Raw genomic sequence first — 23,275 nt, 5'->3', positions numbered from 1 at the left:
ATTAAGTCTGTGATTTTATCCAAAACAATATACTACATGGCTAAAAATATATCAAACTTAGTCCATTTGACAATCAAAAAAATATATATAAATAAATAAATAAATATATATATATATATATATATATATATATATATATATATATATATATATATATATATATATATATATATATATACACCGTGCGTGCAAAAAATCAACTTTAAAATCATATTCTATTTTCATAACCTATTGTTAACAAAGATCGCTTTAGTCCTTCTAGACTTCTTCAGGTTGTGTACAAGACCCTAAAAACTATCTATAAAAATATTATTGCATAATTAGTATTGTTATTACACATCATGTTGAATAAAGTGGAAAAAAGAGAACAAGAAAAAGAAATAATAATAAGAAAAAATGTATGATGATGGAAAACAAAATATACACTTAAATTAAAACTGATTTAAATGGTATTTAAAACCAACTGGTAGAATAAAATAAACATAAAATAAAATAAATTAAAATTAGTCATGTAAACAATGTGGCAATTTCCTAAGTTCTAGTACACTTTTAATTGAACAGTAGTAGTTTAGTTTTACATGACTAATTTTATTTTATTTTATTTTAATTTATTGTATTTTATTCTACCAGTTGGTTTTAAATACCATGTTAAATCAGTTTTAAGTGTATGTTTTGTTTTCCATCATCATACATTTTTTTCTTATTATTTTTTTCCCACTTTATTCAAAATGATGTGTAATAACAATACTAACTAATTATACAATAATATTTTTATTCATAGTTTTTAGGGTTCTTGTACACAGACCTGAAGAAGTCTAGAAGGATGAAAGCGATCTTTGTTAACAATAGGTTATGAAAATAGAATATGATTTTACAATTGATTTTTTACATGCAAAGTGTATATGTATATATTTATATATATATATTTTTTTGATTGCCAAATGGACTAAGGTTGATATATTTCCAGCCATGTAGTATACTGCCTTGGATCAAATCACAGACTTAATAATCTGGTCAAATAAGAGGTACCACATCATTATAAATTTTATTTAAAGTACATAAGGATTATATTATTATGACAGCTACTAAGTAGAGCAGGACCAGCTCGAATGTCACACTGATGGGGGAAGGGATGTGAATTTAACATGTGTACCAATAACACTTTGTTTTACAGCACAATAAACCACTCCCTTGCCTGATAAAAAGTATATACATATATATACACACACATATATATATATATATATATATATATATATATATATATTTAGAAAGCTTGTGAGAAAACTATTACTCTGTTATTTTTGTTTACTTAGATCGCTTGTCTGTGTACTTAATAAAGGATTTTCGACTGGAAACAGACTGCCTGCCTTTCTTGGATTACTTTTGAATACTTAGTAATTCTGTACAATATTTCAAATTATATATTTTTTATTATTTTTTTGACTTAAGACGAGTTTAAGTTCGCTACTTCTACTATTATTGTCTGATCTGATTAATATATAGTGATTAACTAGAGATATATGGACTGAATGTTTCTTACACTGTTTTGTAATTTGGACCCACTATACTTGTTTAGTGGTTTGTTGCAGACTTCGGGGATACCAAGGAGATTACTTGTTTTTTTTTTTGAGATACAAAGTGTCTAACACAATGCAGACATACGGAATAATAATTTGGGTATGTTAGATTTTCTACTTGCATGGACTGGAACATACATCTAGGCTTTTAATGAAGGTTTTAAAATTCATACTGACAATGAGGAAGCAGCAAGGCTTCCAACAAAATGGTGAACGACCAGCAGAAAAAGCAGCAGCAAGTCCAGTATGGATAAAAGTCCTAAGGTTTACTAACAAACTCACACTTAAAAACAATAAAAAGCATCATTAAATAAAGTGAGATAGCAGCACTTTCTCCTGGTAGCTTCCAGAACTTCCACAGATTTACTGGATTACTTCTTTGTCTTTTGTGTCTCTGGCTGGATTTGAAGCATCAAGGCTTGGTAGACTGACCCTGCTTTTGCAAGAAGGGGGAAAAAAAAACTTACCTCATGAAGAATACTTAGCCTGAATGAGGCCTGCATTAAATCTTCTTTGTGGCATTAGGTCTGTTATTAAAATGACTCTGGGGACTACAAAATCAGAAAGACCTTCACTTTTGTCCCAAGTGATTTTCTTAGAAAAATATATATAAAAAATAAAAATATATTTGGCTTCCCTCTGCTGAGCTGAACTCAGGCACCCAGTTTGTTATTCATTACTCTACCCTCAATGTTGCAATATACCTCTCTAAGGAGTTTAGTGATAAGTTTTGCAATGAGGAACTGGTACAGCCATAATGAAGACCTTTCCTCATGTGTGCTATATGTCCCACGGGTATCAACAAACAGCACACTGATGCTGGTAGACTATGTGTGGTACCACACATATCTCGTAACTTAGGATGACTGCAGAGCATGTTGCTGCTTTAAGTCACTGTACATGGACACTACTTGGTTCCCTCAAGGGACTGAATACATAACAAATATACCCAAATTATCACCCTGAAGAACGAAAGTACAGCAATGGCCACTCAATCCTTTCACTTTGACTAGTCAGCCAGTCTTCAGACTTTCCACTCAATGTTGACCTGCTTGGCTTAATGACTTAACACTCTAGTCCTTCACCAAGGAGCTTGTTCCTAGAATATTCTTGTATTAAGAAGGAATGCTGCTGCTATGCTAAGACAAGGAGGAGTGAACACAAAGAAGCATCCACTATGAACATATAAACATGTCTACACAAAGCATTGTTGGATCACATAAAAACCATGGAACTATCCTGAGGGAAGACAGAAGCAGCAATCTATATGAACATATACACACATGTATACACAAAACACCAGTGGATATGGATGGGAAGTCTCCAGATAAAAAAGGCAAATGAGATGAAAACCATAGCAGAAACAGAATGCCTTCAGTACAGAAGGGTAGACGATCTCGCTTTCCATTTACAGGATACCTTGAACAGCTTTAAGGCACAAAAGGAAACAGTAAAGCTAGGAAGTGATTCTAGAACAATTATTAGGCAAGGTGGTGGTGGTGGTGTTCCTCAGTCTGTAAAATCTTTCTACTATTTAGTTAAAAAAGGTAGATATGTAGAACTAAACAAGAGACTGTTCTGGCAGCACTATGAGAAAACAAAGTGGTTGTTCTGAAGAAATACATGAGTATTGTGGGTAAAAAAACTTCCCAAGTAAGAGAACAATGCCTAGGAGCAGTCAATGAGCAAAGCCTCATCAGATACTTTGGAAGAATAAAATATAAAACTAAGGCCTGAATCTGTGATACTAGTCTACTCAGTGGCACTGCATAGATCTAGATTAACTAAACCTAAGATCAGAAATGAGGAAATATTTGGTCCTGAACCCAGCTTAAGGAGACACACTGGAGCCTTATAAATAGTTGCTGAACAAAGGGTACATTCTTATTAGATAGTTCATCTGACTCCTCTACTAGGCCCTAGCAAGGTGATTAGCATAGAAGACCCTGCATCAAGCCCCTAAACAATGTCCTAGCAAGGAGATCATCTTACATGAACCTGCAACAGACCACAGACCAAAGTCCTAACAAGGTGATAACCTCCAAGACCACACATTAAGCACCTAAACAAGGATCTAACATGGTCAATAGGGTCTAAATAAGTCCCTGCATCTATCCGAAAACGATGTCCTGCCTAGCAAGGATGAAAGCTCTAATCAGTTTGGAAAACATGCAAATAAAGTCACATAAGGTCACTGGAAGATACCAGCATCTGCCCTTGCCATTACTAGTTAATAGTGTCTAGGAACATTTCAGTAGAAGGAATAACAGCCTGAAATGAAACTACAACTTGTTCCACAACTAAACAATGATCTCTCACTTGAGCATGTTAGCACATGGAAGGATCAGAAGTAATTCACAATTAATTTTAAACAGAAATATCTTACTGTGGGTAAGTCACAATGGTAGATCACACACTCACAGGGATGTTCTGCATCACTGTTATGATGCAGCAGACACACAGATTGATAGAGAGACAGAATATGATGGCAAGTACAAGAAGTGATACAAGTGCTAAGCTCATTGCCAAAGATGATAGATCCCAATAAAATGAGAAATCTAAAAATGACTGGAAAGTAAAACACCAAACATTTAGGTATCACAATATGAAGGTCACCAATACAAGAGCAGCCAGGAAATAAATAACTGTCGCCTATCTAGGGTCCTCAAGAGAGAGGTATCTGAGGGCCTTAGAATCCTTGCCATACACTACTAACTTAATACAAGGAGGGAGTAGAGGGAAGTAACAGCATATGTGGTGGGAGGGAAAGCCATCAGTAACCTCTGGCAGAATGGGAACTTGCCAAGAAAAGGGGATCTACTGTGAGAAAAGGAACCTCTGCAGTACCTCAAACTGAACACCCAGGAGAAACAGCAACAAATGAGAGGAAGGGAAAAGCTCAGTTAGTCTTCAAGAACATAGGTTCATAGGTTGGTACTGGGCTATCTGCCCGAAGGCATATATTAGCCCAGCCACATTGTGCGGTATTCACTGTCCCTTTAGTAGTTCCCTAGACCCTTGTACTAGTAGCTAGTACCCTTGGCCCCTATCTAGTAGTGCTGTTGGTGTGATCCCCGGTGTGAACTTTCTGTTACCCATCCACTCATCAAGGCTCCTCTTGAAGAGTGATAGTGAGGGGCTCTGTCTTATGTAGATCGGGACCTTGTTCCATAGCAAGGAAAGTCTCTGTGAAGGGAATCTATCCCTCCAGCATGTTCTATTCACTGTTGTGTTGAAGTTTATATCCCTAGAGCGTGTAGCTCGAGTAGATTTGGTTTTGCTAAGAAGGAGCATGTTCAACAGTTCTGGGTTGGACATGGCTCTGTACGTTAGACAGAGATCGCCTCTGAGAAAGCGGTATGCAACAGAGGACAGTCTTAGCTTTTTCAATCGTGCTGCATAGGGCAACTGTTTGAGGCCAGTAATCCTCTTGGTTAGGTACTGCTGTGGTCTCTCCAGCTGCTGGAGATGTCTAGCCAGGTACATTCCAATTGGTGCATTGTACTCAATAATGGGTCTGATAAGGGAAGAGTAGAGGGGCACCATTACATCCTTAGATCTTGATGCGAACCCTTTCGTGATCAGATGGGTCACATAGAAGGATTTTCTAACCACTTTGGCAACATGGTTATCAAAGGAAAGCTGACAATCTACTTGGGTCCCTAGATCCCTTATTTCTTCTTCAGATTTCAGGGGATTACCTCCTATGTTGTAGTTTGCGGGTACTCTGTTTTTTCCAAAGGGGATTACTACGCATTTTTTTGCATTTAGCTTGAGACCATGGCTTTGACACCATGCATCAGTCTTATTTAGGCCCTTCTGGAGGATCTTCATGTCGGCCGGACACTCTATTATAGCACCCAGTTTGCAGTCGTCTGCAAACTTAGTCAGCCACAGCCCTTCCGTGCTTGCCTGTACTTCTGAGAAGTATATGCCAAACAGGAGGGGCCCCAGGACAGAGCCCTGAGGCACACCACTCATTACTGGTCTGGATTCGGATATAGATCCCGCTACTGTTACTTTATGGGATCTGTCTGAGAGCCAGTTTGCGATCCATCTTGTGACGTAAGGGTTTATGCCCAGGCTGGTGAGCTTATCAATAATACCTGAATGGGGAATGGTGTCAAATGCTTTAGCAAGGTCAAGGTAAGCCGTGTGTACCTCCTTTCCCTTATCTATAGCCTGAGTAACTGTCTCAAAGAAATCCACCAGGTTCAGGAGGCATGATCTGCACTTGACGAAGCCGAACTGTGTGGGGTCCAGTGACTGGAGGTTCCCAATCTCTCCATTTATGAGTTCCATAATGATTCGCTCCATAGCCTTACAGATCAGACTGGTCAGGCTTATTGGTCGGTAGTTCCCAGGGTCAGTTGTGGCCCCACCCTTGTGTAGCAGGACCACCGTTGCCGTGCGCCATTCTATGGGCACATATCCTGTGGAGAGGCTGAGACTGAACAGGGTATTAAGATGCGGGGTTAATTCCTTTTGGAGCTCGTGTATGACACAGCCTGGGACACCATCTGGTCCCATGGAGGCAGTGTTTTTAGCTTTAGATAGAGCCTTGTTAACCAACATCAAGGTCAACAGGAGAGTAGAGATAACAACTGACTCCAAAGAACATACGTGGAATCAAGACTGAGTCTGTAGCTGCCAACATCCACCGCTATGGAAATATGACAAACCTGAGAGGATGTCTGAGTTGAGAAAAAAGAGATCAAGGCCTATAGGGATCAAGGCTGACTCCCAGTGAGGCACAGACTGACCTCAAAACAACAGTCAGTCCTGAGGAGATACTGAGGATGAGAGAAGCCGAGGTTAGTGCTGTGAGGTTGAACTTGAAGACTTATGGGTAGGACAGGTGAGGCTGAAGCAGACTGCACTGAGGCTGATCCCATAGAGATCAAGGCTGACTCCTAAAGGGATCTGTGCATACTGAGAAGGTTATCAAGGGTTGAATGAAGTTGAAGTAGTAGCCAGCAATCTGGAATTCAATCCTAACAAAGCAAGGGTCACTCCTGAAGGCAACCACTGAACCCTAAAGGGAAAAGGATTACAGAAGATCTGCCAAAGAAACAAGAAGACAAGAAAAAACATTATCTGGTGACTCGGGTCATGGTATATATGGAATCAACCTTTTGGAAGGGGTCAGGTCTGAATCCTGAGTAATGCCAAAAGTTTGCACAATTCCAGGTGTACAGGATTTGACTGCCATTACAGCCAAAATGCAGTTGGTGAGATGACCAGGAGTAAACCACAAGCTGAAAAGCAACTATTAAAAAAAAAGCATAAAGACTCAGCATTGACTCGAGTTTCAAGGATGCAACTAAAGAACAAAAAACAAACCTTCAAAGCCAGAATGAAGAACATGCTCTGGGAAAATTCACTTATGACACCAACATAGAACAAGGCTGGTAAGAGGTAAGTGTGGGAGGGATAGTAAAATACAGATCATACTATGCACATCTGCTAGATAAACTGAAGTTAAGGAAAAATACAACAAGCCAAGCAATAGTAAAATGTAATAAAATTAAACAGCATGTCCCAGACATACAATAGATTACTAAGCACTTAGTAGAGAAATATCACCCAACATATATTTTTAAGAGGAATGCTGCATCAGAAAAAAACAGGGCATAACACAGCTACATGTCTTGGCATAAAATCAAATTAGCATTAAGCAATAGTTACCTCTGCAAAGACTAATGAACATGTATACCTCAGAAACATACCTCTCAACCTGGAAACATAAAAAATCTGGACAAAGGCCCATGAAAAATAGGTACAAATCTGTACACTGATTAACATAACATTTGCATACATAATTATGTAACCCCGCCCACTCCAAAGGAGTTGTGGGATTCCAACTTTTAAACGCAAACTGAAAAACAGACAAAATATTAAATACAAAATAAACAGAATAGTGTTTTATTTATAGTAACATTAGAACTTGTATCATCAAACTTTGAATAGTGTTTTATTTACAGTAACATCAGACTTTGTATCATCAAACTTTGAACTTGTGAAAAAAACTAAAATATGGTTTTCTTTTATAAAAATAAAATTAACTGCTTCTGCACTAAATCGCTACCTGCAGAGTTCTGTCATTAACTGACTGACACTATCCTGAAAGCCACAGATGAGAGTCAACAGAATAATTTTCATAAAACTACTCACACATATGGGAAACCCTTGGATTTAAAAGAGCAGCAGAACTGACACACACTAATTAATAAAAACATTTTCAAAGAACAAATTATCTATCAGCCAATTTACAGAAAGAGTTGTAAACTACTAGAATAAATACACATTAAAGACAGTCAATCTTTAGAAGCTTTTAAAAAAATCACTAGATATCCATTTCTATAAAGTCTGTTATCAGTATTAACAAGCTGTTTCAGCCTTTGGCCCATGCTTGTTTTTAAACCTCTCTGAAAGACTTCTTAGCTAAATTCTGGGCACACAGTCAAGCAAGCATGGTCGCATACACACATGCCTCCCTCCCTACCCAGTTACTTACACACACACACACACACACACATTTCTCTTTCTCTCGGCAGTACACTTGAGAATTAAGTAAACATACCCCCCTAATGCAAGTTTCTCTCGGCAGTACACTTGAGAATTAAATAAAATAATGCAGCACACACACACACACACACACACACACACACACACACACACACACACACTATAATGCACTCTCTAAGTTTCTCTAGTCGGCAGGGCAGTACACTTGAGAATTAAGTAAAATAATGCAGTCTCTTAAGTTTCTCTCGGCAGTACACTTGGGCAGAGAATTAAGCAAACACACTTGTAATACATTTCTCACAGTCACATTCAAAATAATGCAGTTCTCTTGGCAGTACACTTGGGCACAGAATTAAGTAAACATAAACAGTAACAGCTTAAGGAGTCGGGAAGAAAGCTCTGCGCTGAATAAACTCATGGACCAACAGTAACAGCTTTCAGACTGAAGATAAGTAGCATTTCATAACAATGTGTATCTACTGTACCACCAACACAGTACTGGCATAATTGTTTTGTTTACTTGTTCCTTTACTCAGATAAGAAAGTTATTTCACAGTAACACTTAAGTTCCTTTAAAAGGAAAAAAAGCCAGAAGCCTAAACAAGTCGAATGAGTTCTGTAAGGTGACACCCTTTGCAAACAATCATGTTACATCTTTATACCATTCACATCTGTTAGCATATAGTGCATTCCACTGCCTGTTCAGAACACACGTCTTTGAAAAGCAGGTTGTTTTTGTTGTAGATGCATTTTCTTCAAACAAGTTATGAGATACTATAGATACACATACCACAGGCATTCTGGGTATCGAATGTTGCAAAAAGGCCTACTAAAGGCATATACGATCAATGATGACAGTATACTTCACTGACAGCCTGACCAAATGGTGTTGCTTTTGACTGTGGGATTAAAAGGAGCAGTGCTATGGGCAAGCAGCTACGTGCTGCTTGTGCTAAAGTACATGTGACCAGGACAGCTGAATAGTGTGGGAAGTATTCTGATTGTGGGTTCCGCATGCTCAGAGACATATAGCTAAGCAAATTCCAGCTCATCTAAGCCTTACTGGTAGCACACTTTCAGCTTTTGTAGGCATAATTTCATATAAAGGCAGCTAATTACAATTGACCTAACATTTGTATATCAAATGCTTAGATATATAGCCAAGCAATACCAGGCCAGCTAAGAATTATTGGTAGCACACTGTTGGCAACTGATTACAGCTGAACATAACATCTGCATATCAAAAAATAGCAAATTAGTATTTGGCAGTATTTCTGAATATGGGTTTCATTGGTGCTGTGAATTAATACACATCAATGCAGCTAGTCTCCACGGTAAGAAGTGTTGTGTGGTGAATAAATAATAAATCAGACGTACACTTCAATGCAGAGCAGACTGCTGGTCCTAACAACTGTAACAGCTTACCTGGAGCTGGATGAGCTGGGAAGAAAAATGTGCCATGTATGCTGCTGATTTATTTAATTGCTGATGCTGAATAAACCTGCAGTCACAGACAGTTATCCATTGAATTTAAATTATGGCTCGGCATCATGAAGCTGATGTCATTGCGCACGCCCTGCCTGCGATGATGTTGGGTACCGTTGTAAAAAACAAAACAAAACAAAAAAATCTGGAAATTAAAGGGGCCCCGTGGGAATTTCTGGCACCCCAATATTTTGCCCTCACAACCGGTATTTACTGAAGAATTCGGTATGGTTGAGAGGTATGCTCAAAAATGTCAACCTGCACAGATACACAAAAAGCACTAAACACAGACATTAATAGTTTGCATGTGAAATTAATGCTAAAAGCCTTAGCATGAAAACAAAATACAGCATGAAGTCAACTTTTTACCTGTAAGAGAGAGAGAGAAGTAAACAAATCATGTTACAAATGGACCTGCGTAATTAGCTATCAGGGTAAGAAGAAAAAGTAGTTAAAAATATCCAAACACAAAGCAAGTCGCAGTCAGCAGAACGAGGTCCTTGGATATAAAATATAAGCACAATGTCCACAAAAACATCCAACAGACCACTCAATGGCTCAAAGATTTTGTTAAAAGTTAAAATTAATTTATTTGGTGAGTGCTTTCGTGGTGTAGGTACACCACTTCATCAGACCTAAAAAGGTCTGATGAAGTGGTGTACCTACACCACGAAAGCGCTCAAATCTTTGAGCTGTTGAGTGGTCTGTTGGATGTTTTTGTGGATATTGTAATTAAAAATATGGCACACTGACTTGAAAATATCAGGTTTCAGAAAAATTAGCTCTTACTGCATTAGGAAAAAAACAACAACACTATAAACATTTCTAACAGCAGTATTCAAAGATATTTAGTAACTGATAGGGAAACTTTAACTAATCAGAAAAAACAGCAGCAGGAACTCTAAACTATCAGTAAACATTTCTTTCCAAAGTAAATTACAAAGTAAAGCCTGTAGGTTGAAAATCTGTTGAATAAAGCAATGGTAAAACATACTTCAATGATATAGAAAAGAGGGGAAGAGGTAAGGACTAAGCAAACATCTGTTTCCTCTGTTTACATGCCATCCTTCAAGTTTTAAACATAAGTTATTCTAAACCAGAAAGTAAAAGTAATTAACATTCATTACTAAATAGAAAGCATGCTCATATGAGAAAAAAATATACAAATAACTCAATATGCTCAAATGTGGACCACAGCCTTGTGAAGAAATGTATACTAAATTACTTTAACTAGTGAATAACACAGGTTTGTAGAAGCTGCTTTAATTGTATAGACATTATTTTAGCTGAACGAGCATTCCCTTTGCTTCTTTTTAATGCACTTATCCCAGTGAGAGCACTATATATTCTATTGCATACTTCTCCTTTCTACTCACATCAGAAGCTCGAACCAGATCAACAGACGTGTTGTTCCATGCATCATCCTTATTCTTCCTTCGCTGCAGCTCTGCTTGCAGATTCTTCGCTGCAGCCTCCACCAATCTACATAAGAAAAGAAAAATTCAAGTTCACCTTCACTAATGAGCTAATGTCATATTTTTCTAAAACCTCAGTCAAAGCAATCAAGAAATTCCTTTACGTGCTGAAGTGTTTAGTGTTTCCTTCAGAATGAGACCATGATCTTATCAGCAATCAACTTCTGTGGCCAAATGCTTAGCAAATTTTGACTTTCTAGAGGTTACACATGTATATGGTGGTGTTCAGGTACAGTACAAGATGGGGAATTTCTAGGACCAGAAACTCTTGCAGATAAGTAACCTGGGAATATAATGGAGATATACTAGTTGGAGTATTTCACTTCCTTCTGTGCAGTTACATGAACTGACAGTGTACTGTTCCTTGGGAGCTGCCCCCCCCCCCCCCCCGAGTCTGGAAGTACATTATTACTACTACTCAGACAAATAGGTACACATTTAGACAGACATGTCGATACACAGGCGGCTGGACAGTAGTATTAGACATAAAGCTAGACAGATGGATTACAACATACATTAATTTTGTTTCTAAGGGTCTGGCACCCCACTTAACTCACTTTTCTGCACTTTGCATTTTTAAAAATGCTTCCTTTCCCTGTACATACCCTGATCTGACTATTTTTGTGATTTTTTTTCCGGGTGTCAGCTTTGATACCCACTTTGTATATAATGCATGCATATATTGTATTTTGTCAGTTACACTGTATACATTGTCATGTATCTATTGCCTTTATATCTCAAGCCAAATCTGATACTCACACTTATATATATATATATATATATAGAGAGAGAGAGAGACACACACACACACACACACACACACACACACACACACACACACACATATATATATATAAATGTATATATCACAATTTGTCATTCATTCTGTACATAATGTCATGTACCTGTTGTGTTTACCCTGGGCTGAGACCAAAATAGTTCCAATGGGATTAGTGTTCTGCCACGGTTCACAAATTCAAAATAAAATAAATAAATAAAAACAGAGGCTGGTGCCATTCTCTTACAAACAGAATTAATGAAAAAATACAACTGTAATGCATGTCTAATATACATCAGTGGGTTTAGTTGCCAGGAACACTGCTGTTGATTTAGGCTACCCTAAACTAGAAAAATGGCCTTTTTCCAGAATTCAGATAACTCTGGAGTTTAATTTGAAATGGCAGGGGAAGAGGTGTTTATAAAAAAAAGTGCAAACTTTGTTACTGTGTTTTAGGAACAAATGTTTTCATGAGATGGCCATGAAAGACTTTGCTTTGGCAAAGTACAGTCGCTTAAGTCCTATTTACCTGTGACAGCAGATGTTCACAGAACACACTGTTTTACCAACAATACCCACCCACCATTCCCCCTTTCTTGCATGTACATAGTTTGGTGGTGTTAAGAGTTGCTGTTGATATAGGATCAGTGACTTTTTTGTGGAGAGTGTGTATCTATTTTTTGGCCTGGAACAGTAGGTTTTCAAAAGCTTGCGTTTTCATCTACTCTTCCTTCTGCACCCTAGAAAACTAAAACGGTGCTGTCTGTGGGTCTGAAAAGCAGTCCCTGTACTCCCAGGTGATTGGTTCATCACACCCATAGACAGGCAGTAGGGGGAAGAGCTCTGAGCTTTTTTAGACTGACACAGATAGGGTAGTGTGGTAGTATTACCCATACATCAGTAAGGCAGTGTGTTGCACGTACATCTACTGTTACAGGAAAGCAGGCCTTATACAACGGTATTACGTTCAACAAACATATTGCTTTACAGGTAGATTCCCAACACTTACCAAAGAGGAGGGGTAGGGTCCAGGAGCCCCTGGAGAATGGTCCTAACGAAGCCTGCTCTGGACTTAGAAAAGGCATCCAGCTTGTAGTTCTTCATAAAGAAATGGATAAAGGACTAAGTTGCTGCCTCTAGAATACTTCCAGAGTCCATGTCTTGTTAGTAAGCCAATGAAGAGGATAAAGCTCTACTGGAATGCACCATTACCTTGCCTGGATTCCCCTTGCCATGGTGGGTGTAGCAAAAAAAAAAAAAAACAATGCCAACAGACAACCAACGTGCAGTGGTTCACTAAGAGAAAGGGTGGCCCTTCTTTGCCGCAGTGTAGGAAATTAAAAAGCCTTCCAGCCTTCCCAAAGGCTTTCATTCGGTCAAGGTAGTACCTGAATTGCTGATGCACATCCAAGATATAAAGTACCCTCTCTCCCTTATTCTTAGGTTCTAGGAAGAACACAGGGAGGTTAACAGACTGACTGATGGTGAATTCTGAGACCATTCTCAGCCTGAAAGAGGGGATAGTGTGTAACACAACCCCATCCCTGTGGAAAATCAGGTAAGGCTATCCTACCATTAAGAGCCTGCAGCTCAGAGATTCACTTTGCAGATGTCAAGGGAATCCATATTAAGAACTTCAGATCATCCTGAGCAGGAGGTTCGAAAGGTGGTAATGTCACTTGTTCCAGAACATAGATGAGATCCCACATAGGAGGAATTTGTTTGTGAGAGGGTCTTATATACAGTACTTCTTTCACAAACTGTTTTACCAAAAGAGAAGAAAGAGGGGGATCCACTGGCAGACAAGCAGAGATGGCCACAAATTCACCTTAATGGATGCATGCAACAAGAAATCCTGAAGTAGCTCACATAACTATTTCAAGACCAGTGGAATGTTAACCTCAAGGGATCCTCTGTTTCCATTTTGGCACCACATAGAAAACCACGTCCATTTGTAAATATAAGATTTTATAGTAACACATTTTCTGGCCTCCTTTAACACCTGGTGTACATCCTCATGAAACAAATGCCTAAATGGAGTCAAGAATGAATCATCTTGAGTCTAAGTTGTAGTTGCTCCAAACTGGGGTGCACCTGTCATCACTTAGACTATCACAGCAAATCTAAACTGTGAGGAAATCTGTGGTAATTTCCCTTGGCCAATACCATTAGAAGGAAGAACCAAGATTCCCCTGGCCAATAGGGGGCCACCACAATAATTTTTGGTATTTCTTTCTGGACCTTCAGAAGTGCCCTGTGAATCAGTGAAAATGGTGGGAATGCATACAAGAACATCCCTGTCCAAGGGAGTGAGAATGTGTCTGTATGCCATGCAAGACTGCAAAAATGTCTGGAATAGAATTTCACTAATTTAGTTTGAAAAGAAGTCAAAAAGATCTATTTGAGCCATGCCGCACATCTGGATGAGATCCTGAAACACCACTGCCTTGAGCTGCCATTTATACAGGTCTGCCGAGGATCTGCTTAGTCTGCTGTCAAGATATTTTACTCTGATGGGATATATGATGCCTGAAGAGTCAGAGAATGTTATAAAGCCCATTCCCAGGCATTATTGCTAACTGGCACAGAGGGTATGACCTTGTACCACCTTGTTTATTGAGGTAACACATCACTGTAACCACCAGAAGAGGACATGGAGTCCACAGGTGGTGAAGGACTTTCAAGGCATGGAACACTGCCAATATTTCCTTGATAATGATGTGCTTCTGTACACCCTTGGGCCCCCAAGTAGCCTGCACTGGAATTTCCACTGACGCAGTCTCCCAAGCGAGTTTGGAAAATTGTGCTGAAACAGGAAAGAAGAAGGGAAATCCTGTATTGATACTCAACTGTGTTGTCCACCACTGTAACTCACGAAATGAAGGGCATCATTGGTAACTGAGATTACAGGGAATGTAGGTGATGGGTCCAACAATTTTAGACATCCCATTCAGGAGATAGTTGAGATTTGTTGTGTCAGGTTCACATTATCAGTTCTCTTCATTGCCCTCTGGGACCATTCCATTCAATTTTCCTGATGTGGAAGTAGGCCACTGATTTTGCGAGAATCATGGATGCAGTAAGTCCTAAAATTTTTTGAAATTCTCTTATCAAGCAGAAGTTCCTCCCAGAGAATTCTTGAAACACCATCTGGTAAAACAGGATCTTGTCTTCAGGAGGAAAGGCCTTTCTTTTTGTCAGAGTCAATTAAACATCCAGGAAGACAAGTCATTCTGATGATGTCAGGCACAACTTCTGAAGATTCAACTTGAACTATAGGTGGGAGAGTAAGGTCAAGATCTTATGTAGCAATTCCAAACACCTGGATAAAGACTAGATCAGCAAGTCGTGCAATTAAGGGAAGATGTGAATGTCAAGAATCCAGCAGTGAGCCACTACCAGAGCAAGACATCTGGTAAACAGAGAAGTGGATATACCAAAGAGCAATGCATAGAACTGATAATTCAAACCAGACACAACAAACCTCAGTCTCCTGAAGGGTTGAGCAATGGGGATATGATGGTACACATCTCATGTCTAGGGTCACCATGAAGCAGCAGCCTGGCAAAAGAAAAGCATGCCTGCATGGTGATCATCTTGAACGTTAGGTCTTTGATAAAGGTATTCAGAAAGGAGAGGTCTAACACTGTTTCCAAGACAGCTCTTGTTTGGGGGGAACCAGGAAAATTCTGGAGCAGAAACCTTTCATTCTTTCCAAAGGAAGGACCGGTTCTATGACCCCTTGAGTCCAGCATTTGCTGGAGTATAGGAGGGAAAAATAAGATCTGGTCCAACAGGTTAGGGGGACACCCCCTTGAACTGAGATGGATGTTCCTTCTGCTGCCACCTGTAACCTCAGCCAACAATGTTACTACCCATTTGTCAGAAACTACTAATGGCCAGTCTGATTGGTTGAGAGCTGACTTTTGAGACAGGGCACCCACAGGGGGACTTAGTTCTGCACCTCTGGATAGTCATAGATTGGAAGGGGGGTTATCCTTTATGGGAAAGGAACCCACTTGTTAGGTATGGCAGAGTTCTCATCCTGCCATTTCCCTTTGGTGCCTTGGCTATGGTTCAGCTGGGACTTCTGTTTGTTGAGCTGTTGAAAATTATTCTGCTTAATGGAGGGAAATTTGGGAAAATGCAACATTTTAGACACCCCATGCATCAGTTTACCTTTGTCATCCAGTGTTTAAGTATCTGATTAACTGCTGCAGCAAATGCACAATCATTTATAACCTCATTTTTAATTCATCAAAAAAGTTCTGACTGTATAATCGAGCATACCTCCTTATCACCACTGATTTCACTGCTTTTCTAGAAACCTTATCAGCCCCTTCCTAGGCTTCTTTTTGCTCAGCAGATAACAATGCAGCAAACTCATGTAAACTCTGCACACACTTCAAAACAAACTTTCACATAAAACAATGGTAGTTAAACACTTTGTAAGCTACCATGCTGGACTGCATCAGCTTCTTTCTCTCAGATTCTAGCCACTTGCCAAGCTTATCTGAAGGGACTAGGTTTGATGAACACAGTCTTTTTACTGGAAGAGGTAATTTGGGATACAGAAGCAGGGTCCACAGACAAAGGGGGCTTGGAGACATGGTCGAGCACACCCTAAATTTGTTAAACACTTTTTTAGGCAGAGTCATTCAGCACAGGTGAAGTATAAGCTTTCTAAAAAAACATCCTCTACTGTTGGGATCAATGGAGGGAAGTATGCATGTCTGGGGCCTCATCTTCAAAAAGATCATATACCATGCTAATTTTGGGGGAAGCTGAAGATTGCTCTGACATAAACACACCCCTAAATCTAACTAACATTTGGGAAAAATAAAACATCTGTTTGGGTTTCTGAACCTGTTAGCCCTCAGAAGAAACTGACTCATCAAACTTTGACACTTCTGAAACCCCTTCAAAATCAGGATCCCTAGATGGTTGAACAGGGGTAGGAGTGGAGGCATTACTCATAACCTAGGGTAGTACCCTGTAATCAACTGCCTGAACAATGGATCTTGCCATATCCCTGCAATGTTGTGGGTCTTCTGTCTCTTTTCTGCATGCACTACACTAGTGGGAGAATCCCCGGGGGAAACATATCAACTGGCAACACATTCTGCATCCCTAAATTTCCCTGCACCTAGAGAGTTTTATTCTCCCCACTTGAACCAGGCAATAGTACAGCCCCCACAGGATGTCATGCACAGCTGTGGCACTAACATCACACCAGAGGACCTGGAGGCAAAGGAAGGTGACCAGTTTGATAGCCTGACTAAGGCTACTGTAGAGCCACAAGCTGTAGGCTGAGGCATATTTCTTGATTTATTTCTATGTTTTTAGGTGCACAAGGGGCAGATGGTGGTGGGGTGGGAACAAAGCACTACTCAGAGCAATACCAAAATACTGTCTGCACCGTCAGCCCAGTAAAAATGGATAAATCCCACTATTCTCCCTCTAAACAGCAATCTGAAGTCTACTTCTATAGGGATACTATTCCAAACATTGCCCTAAATAAAATGACAGGCCAGTAATTTCAGTAACACAGTTCCAAGCACAAAATACATGCACATAAGTCCCTTGATTTTGAAAAAAAAAGGCTGGTTTCAGTTCTAATGAATGGACACATCATAAAACAGTATTAGGCAAGAAATAAATCATAAACTGATGAAAAATTTCTTCTCAGAAATGTTTAAACTACAAAATGGCATCAAAGCAATCTGAAATCTGTCTCTGCAAGGGTTACAGTAAAGACTGCACTGAATTAAATGACTGCTTCAGTAACCGTTTCAAGCATAAAACACATGCACCTAATTTTGCAAAAAAGGCTAGTTTTGGTCAAAATGAATGGATACAGCCTAAAACAGTATAAGACAAGAAATAAACCATAAACTGATAAAAATCCCTGTCAGCAATGTTTAATATGCAAAATTTTGACAAAATCATGATTTAAATGAAAAAAAAAATTTAAAATGCTGTAATTCTGCTCATTCACCTCAAATAAACATCCCCCAAGAAAAAAACTGCAACATCAGCAAATTTTCTTATTAAAACTTTAAACGAAGCTTTTAACTAACAGCATAGGCCTTATTGTGTTAGAAGCATATACAAAATTTCTAATCAGAAAAAATAGTCAAAGCAGCAGAATACAATATGAGAGCACTGATAGAAAAGCAGAGAGAGGAAATAAAAACCCAAACGAGTTTCTTATCTGAGCTCGCAGCTGAATAAATAAAGAGGAGTAGCAGTCTTCCAAGAGATCTTTCTCTTATTGTGGCAGTAGTAGACTGAAAGGGTCCTACCTGTGACAGGAGCTCTGAGATTTGGCAGACTAAAAAAGATAGTGTAGCAGGGCACTACTACCCATAGTGTTAGTAAGTCTATTTCTTGCAGACACGACATACTAAGATTGAATCCAATTCACCTACGTTTACTTAATATACATCTTTTCTGTGCTTTCAGGCCAGCCTGGAAAAGGGACTTCAGATTTAGTGGGTCTTAGGCTGACCTTATTTATTACACAATGGGAGATCCAGAGTGGTCTGCTCTTGTTAATGAAATAAGGAAGCCTTACAAAAGACTCACATTGTCAAAGAAATAAAATAAGAAGGGGGTTCAGTGTGGACTGATCTCATCAATAAAATAAGAGGGTCCAAGCTAGCCTTCTCTAAAACAAATCAGTCAAAAGTGGGCCCACCTAAAAATCAGGGATTCCATAGTGGTGTGTTTCGTTAATGAAACAATGATGAGCATATTATTAATGAAAAAAAGTAGGCTTAACTTACTAATAACCAGATCCAAACCAAATATGGGAACGCACAGAAAAAAGCGCACAAGTTATAAAATAAGAATGTTTACTCTATAACAACAAATTCTAGCGCCTTGGTGTCACCACCTTCATGGAATATCAGTTCATTTCTAAAACACACATATATCCTTAAGCTTCTTTAACACCAATTAATTAAATAATTAAGTGATTAAATGCATTAAATACTTAAAGTAAACACTTCCAATTTAATTCACTATTTAGTCCCTTAGGGACCATTGTATTATACTTCAAGATATAAATACATTCTTTATACAATAATTTTTGTTTCATCGCTTCTTCATTGTCCCACATACAATCAATTTGTTCTAAAATAGTACCTTTTAAAAGATGAACATTACCTTGATGATGGGTTTTAAAATGTAAGGAAATCATTTTGTCTTCCCTCTGATGTTTAACATCTCTCAAATGTTCCATTAATCTAATGCGAAACATCCATTTTGCCTACATAAAATAACTTACAATGGCAAAACAATGCATATATTAACACCTTTGCTTTCACATGTATATGTACCTCTAACATCGAATTTACAATCATTAATACATTCCACCTTCTCAACAACATGTGTGCAAATTTTACACCTCCTGCATTTCACTGTGCCCATACTATTCAATGGTCTAGCGGGATTAGGTGTTGGCATACTAAAATTTCCGTGAACCAACATATTTCTTAAATTTTTCCCTTTAGTAAATGAGAAAAAAGGATGGTTTGGTAAGATGGTGGACAGACATTTATCTTGTATTAAAAACTTCCAGCTGTGTTTAATTAATTTAACTAATTCATCACTTCTAATATTATATGTAGAAACAAAATACAGCGGGTCAATTTTATTACCTTTATGGATATTATAAGCACATTCCCCTGTATAGCCCCTTCGTTTCTCACTTATTGTACTTACGTCACCCAAAACTTTATCCACTGCCATGCCTACATTCACTGGATCATATATATCCCATTTGTATAAACATGTTAGTTGTTGTCCTTATTTCCTGTTGTAAAACATTTTTATCTGAACAGATTCTGGAAAACCTCAAAAATTCTCCATACGGGAGAGCTTTAATAACATGGGGAGCATGGCAGCTAGAAGTATGTAAATACTGTCCACCATCTATAAACTTCCTATGTATTCTGCTCACCACTTCTTCAGTTGTTTTACCCTCCAAAATCATATCTAAACATACTACTTTATTGCCTTGTTGTAATCCATCAAAACTTAATTCGTATGGGTTTTTGTGTAACTGAGATATAAAATCTTCAATTTCATTGGAACCACCTTCACAAATAAAAATTAAATAATTGATAAACCTATAATACGATTTTACATACCTCTTCACAAACTGTTGTTGATATAAAAATGTATCTTCGAAAAATGACAAAGATATTGGCATACATGGGAGCAAATGGTGCTCCCATGGCCGTGCCTTGTTTTTTGCCTGTATAACTGTTTATTAAAACAAAATTAATTGTTTTTAGACAAAATTCTACTAATTCAGTGACAAAGTGGGACAAAGGACTGTCTCCCAAAACATGAATGATAGCTTTTAAGCCATCTATATGTTTGATTGAAGTATACAAGCTTTTAACATCAATTACCAGCCAATAGTTATCTTTCCATTTGACTGTAGAAATTTTTTCCAAAAAATCAAAACAATCTTGAATATATGCTGAGGCCTTTTGTGCATGAGGTAATAGCAGCTTATGTAAAATCAAACCCACATTATGTAAAAAATATTTACAAGCCGAAATAATGGGCCTTCCAGGAGGGTTATACATGTCCTTATGTATTTTTGGTAAACAAAAAACATAGCCATTTCACACTGCTTGTTGGATAATTTATCTTTAGAATCATTGTCTGTAAAATATCCTAATCTAATGCCCTTGTTTATCAATTTATCATATTCTTTTAAAGACGACTCATATTTTTTTATGTTATTTATTTCTTACACATCCCTATTATCAAGGTGTTCCATACAAATGTTAAAATATTGGACTATATTCATTATAACAATTTTATTACCTTTGTCCGCTGGTTTTATTATTAAATTTGCATTCATCTGTAATTCTTTCAAAGAATGCCATTCCTTAAGTGTTAAATTATACTTAATGATAGACTTGTTTTTCAAGACTTCCTTACATATATTTTCCCCTTCAAAATTAACCATTGAACTAAAGTGCGCTATCTGTTCATTTTCAAATGGTGGAATAAATTTATTTTTCACTGGAACTTCAGATGTATCAATATTACAATATGCATTCGCATTTGCATGCTCAAACATTTCTTCACAACAGCTGGAAGTTTTTAATACAAGATAAATGTCTGTCCACCATCTTACCAAACCATCCTTTTTTTCTCGTTTACTAAAGGGAAAAGTTTAAGAAATATGTTGATTCACGGAGATTTTAGTATGCCAACACCTAATCCTGCTAGACCATTGAATAGTATGGGCACAGTGAAATGCGGAAGGTGTAAAATTTGCACACATGTTGTTGAGAAGGTGGAATGTATTAATGATTGTAAATTCGATGTTAGAGGTACATATACATGTGAAAGCAAAGATGTTATATATGCGTTATTTTGCCCTTGTAAGTTATTTTATGTAGGCGAAACTAAACGGATGTTTCGCATTACATTTATGGAACATTTGAGAGATGTTTCTCTCAAGGTAGAAATATTTGAGGACGCTTCTCTGAGAGGTCCCTTCTTTCCCCTTTGGCAAAGATCATGGAGAAATGCATCCACAGGCAATTACTTGTCCACCTAACCCAAAATAACTTACTTTCCAGCTGTCAACATGGTTTCAGACCCTCACACAGTACTACCACTGCCCTCCTTTCCTTTACTGATTGCATAAACAAAAAACGCAACCTTAATAACCTTTCCTCTGCACTATTATTGACCTGTCTAAAGCATTTGACATGGTAAATCATCAGATTCTCATCAACATACTCAAATCCATGTCATTAGATGCACCTTCCATAAAATGGTTCCAGTCCTACCTATATAAAAGACAACAGGCAATAATTTGGCATAAGACTCTATCTACCCTCCAACCGGTTACCCTAGGTGTCCCTCAAGAGTCCATACTAGGACCTCTCCTCTTCTCCATATTTATTAATTACCTTCATCTAGCCATCCCCAAGCCACATGCATACAATATGCTGATGACTCCACATTTATATGCTCAGCCAAATCCACATCTGAACTTCACTCTCTTACCCAGAAGGTATTTAACACAGTTGAACAATGGTTCACACAGCGTTGCCTTCTTTTGAACCCCCCAAAAAAACTAAACTCCTCCTCTTCAATCCTACTCACAAGTCCTCTCCTTTTGATTTCTCAGTTACATCCACCAATGGTACCATTATATCACCAGACCCAACCACCAAACTACTGGGTTTCACCATTGATAACAATCTGAACTTTAACATCCATATCAACAATACTATAAAAACTGTCAACAAAAAACTTGGCTCTCTCTATAGGATTAAACCCTTCCTTTCCCCCACACCCAGAACAACTATAGCTCAACACTCATCTAATCTCTACACTCCTCTATGCCTTGCCCATTTTTACTAAGCTATCTAAAAATAACCTCAGCAAATTGGAAATGTCCTACAATAACATTGCCAGATTTGCAACAGGCAACCCTTTCAGAACCCACCATTGCATAAATATAAAGCAGCTAGGATGGCTGGAACTACAAAACCTGATTAAATTCCATCAACTAACCATTGCCCATAAAACTCTTTATAAACATTCCAGTACTCCTATCTACCCTCATCACCCCACATACAAATCTGAAGTCCTTACGTTCTTCACACAAACTTCTTGTACACACCTCTAAACCTAACAACAAGGCTGGGGATTCTCTATTTTCCAATGCTGTCGGAAAAACCTGGAATCTTCTCCCCAGTGACCTTTCCTCTCTTCCCTCTTTATCACTCTTCAAAAACAGACTGAAACTTTTCCTTAGAACACACTGGTTATGCCCCTGTACTAAACCTGACTAGGCATCTATCTGTTTAAACTTCGCTCTGCCTATCTCATACTACTCATGAACTGTTATATATTCCTTTTTGACTATAAATACATACTCTCTCTAAAACTACACTGTGTCCAACCTCTGTGAATACTTTCTACTGAGGAATTTCTTTATTTTAATACAATTAACCTGTCTTCTTATTTGATTTTATTTCTTCTTTGTATGTATTATACCTGCATGTTGTATTGTATATGCATTCTTGCACTATAAGGATTTTTTTTTTGTCCTCGCTGAATTTTCTGTTTTAACCTGGAATATGCATTGTATATAATGAATGCTGCTATTTAGTCATTTTTCTGTTGTAACCTGGAATATGCATTATATATAATGAATGTTGCTATTTAGTCATTTTTTGTGTTGCTTTTTCATGTTTCTGTCTTGGAGCTTATCTCCCTGGGCCTCTGCTGAAAATGGACATATATCCAGTTAAACTAGCCCGGTCAACAAATGTACAATAAATAAAATGTTAAACATCAGAGGGAAGACAAAATGATTTTCTTACATTTTAAAACCCATCATCAAGGCAATGTTCATCTTTTAAAAGGTAGTGTTTTAG

The 23,275-nt window shown here is 38.0% G+C and overlaps 1 protein-coding gene across 2 annotated transcripts in view; it reads right to left on the bottom strand.

Moving 5' to 3' along the window:
- Positions 1 to 23,275, bottom strand: part of ACOX1 (acyl-CoA oxidase 1) — an 832,154-nt gene that overhangs the window by 56,082 nt on the left and 752,797 nt on the right. For both annotated transcript variants that reach the window (XM_044090502.1, XM_044090501.1), the window contains exon 11: positions 10,970 to 11,075. In XM_044090502.1, the coding sequence (XP_043946437.1) occupies positions 10,970 to 11,075 (106 nt within the window). The remainder of the gene's footprint in view (positions 1 to 10,969; positions 11,076 to 23,275) is intronic.

The sequence above is a fragment of the Protopterus annectens genome, chromosome 12.part0, assembly GCF_019279795.1.
Source record: "Protopterus annectens isolate FY-2018-M chromosome 12.part0, PAN1.0, whole genome shotgun sequence".
NCBI lineage: Eukaryota > Metazoa > Chordata > Ceratodontiformes > Protopteridae > Protopterus > Protopterus annectens.
The sequence above is the reverse complement of the archived record's forward strand: the minus strand, read 5'-3'. Positions and strand labels throughout refer to the sequence as shown.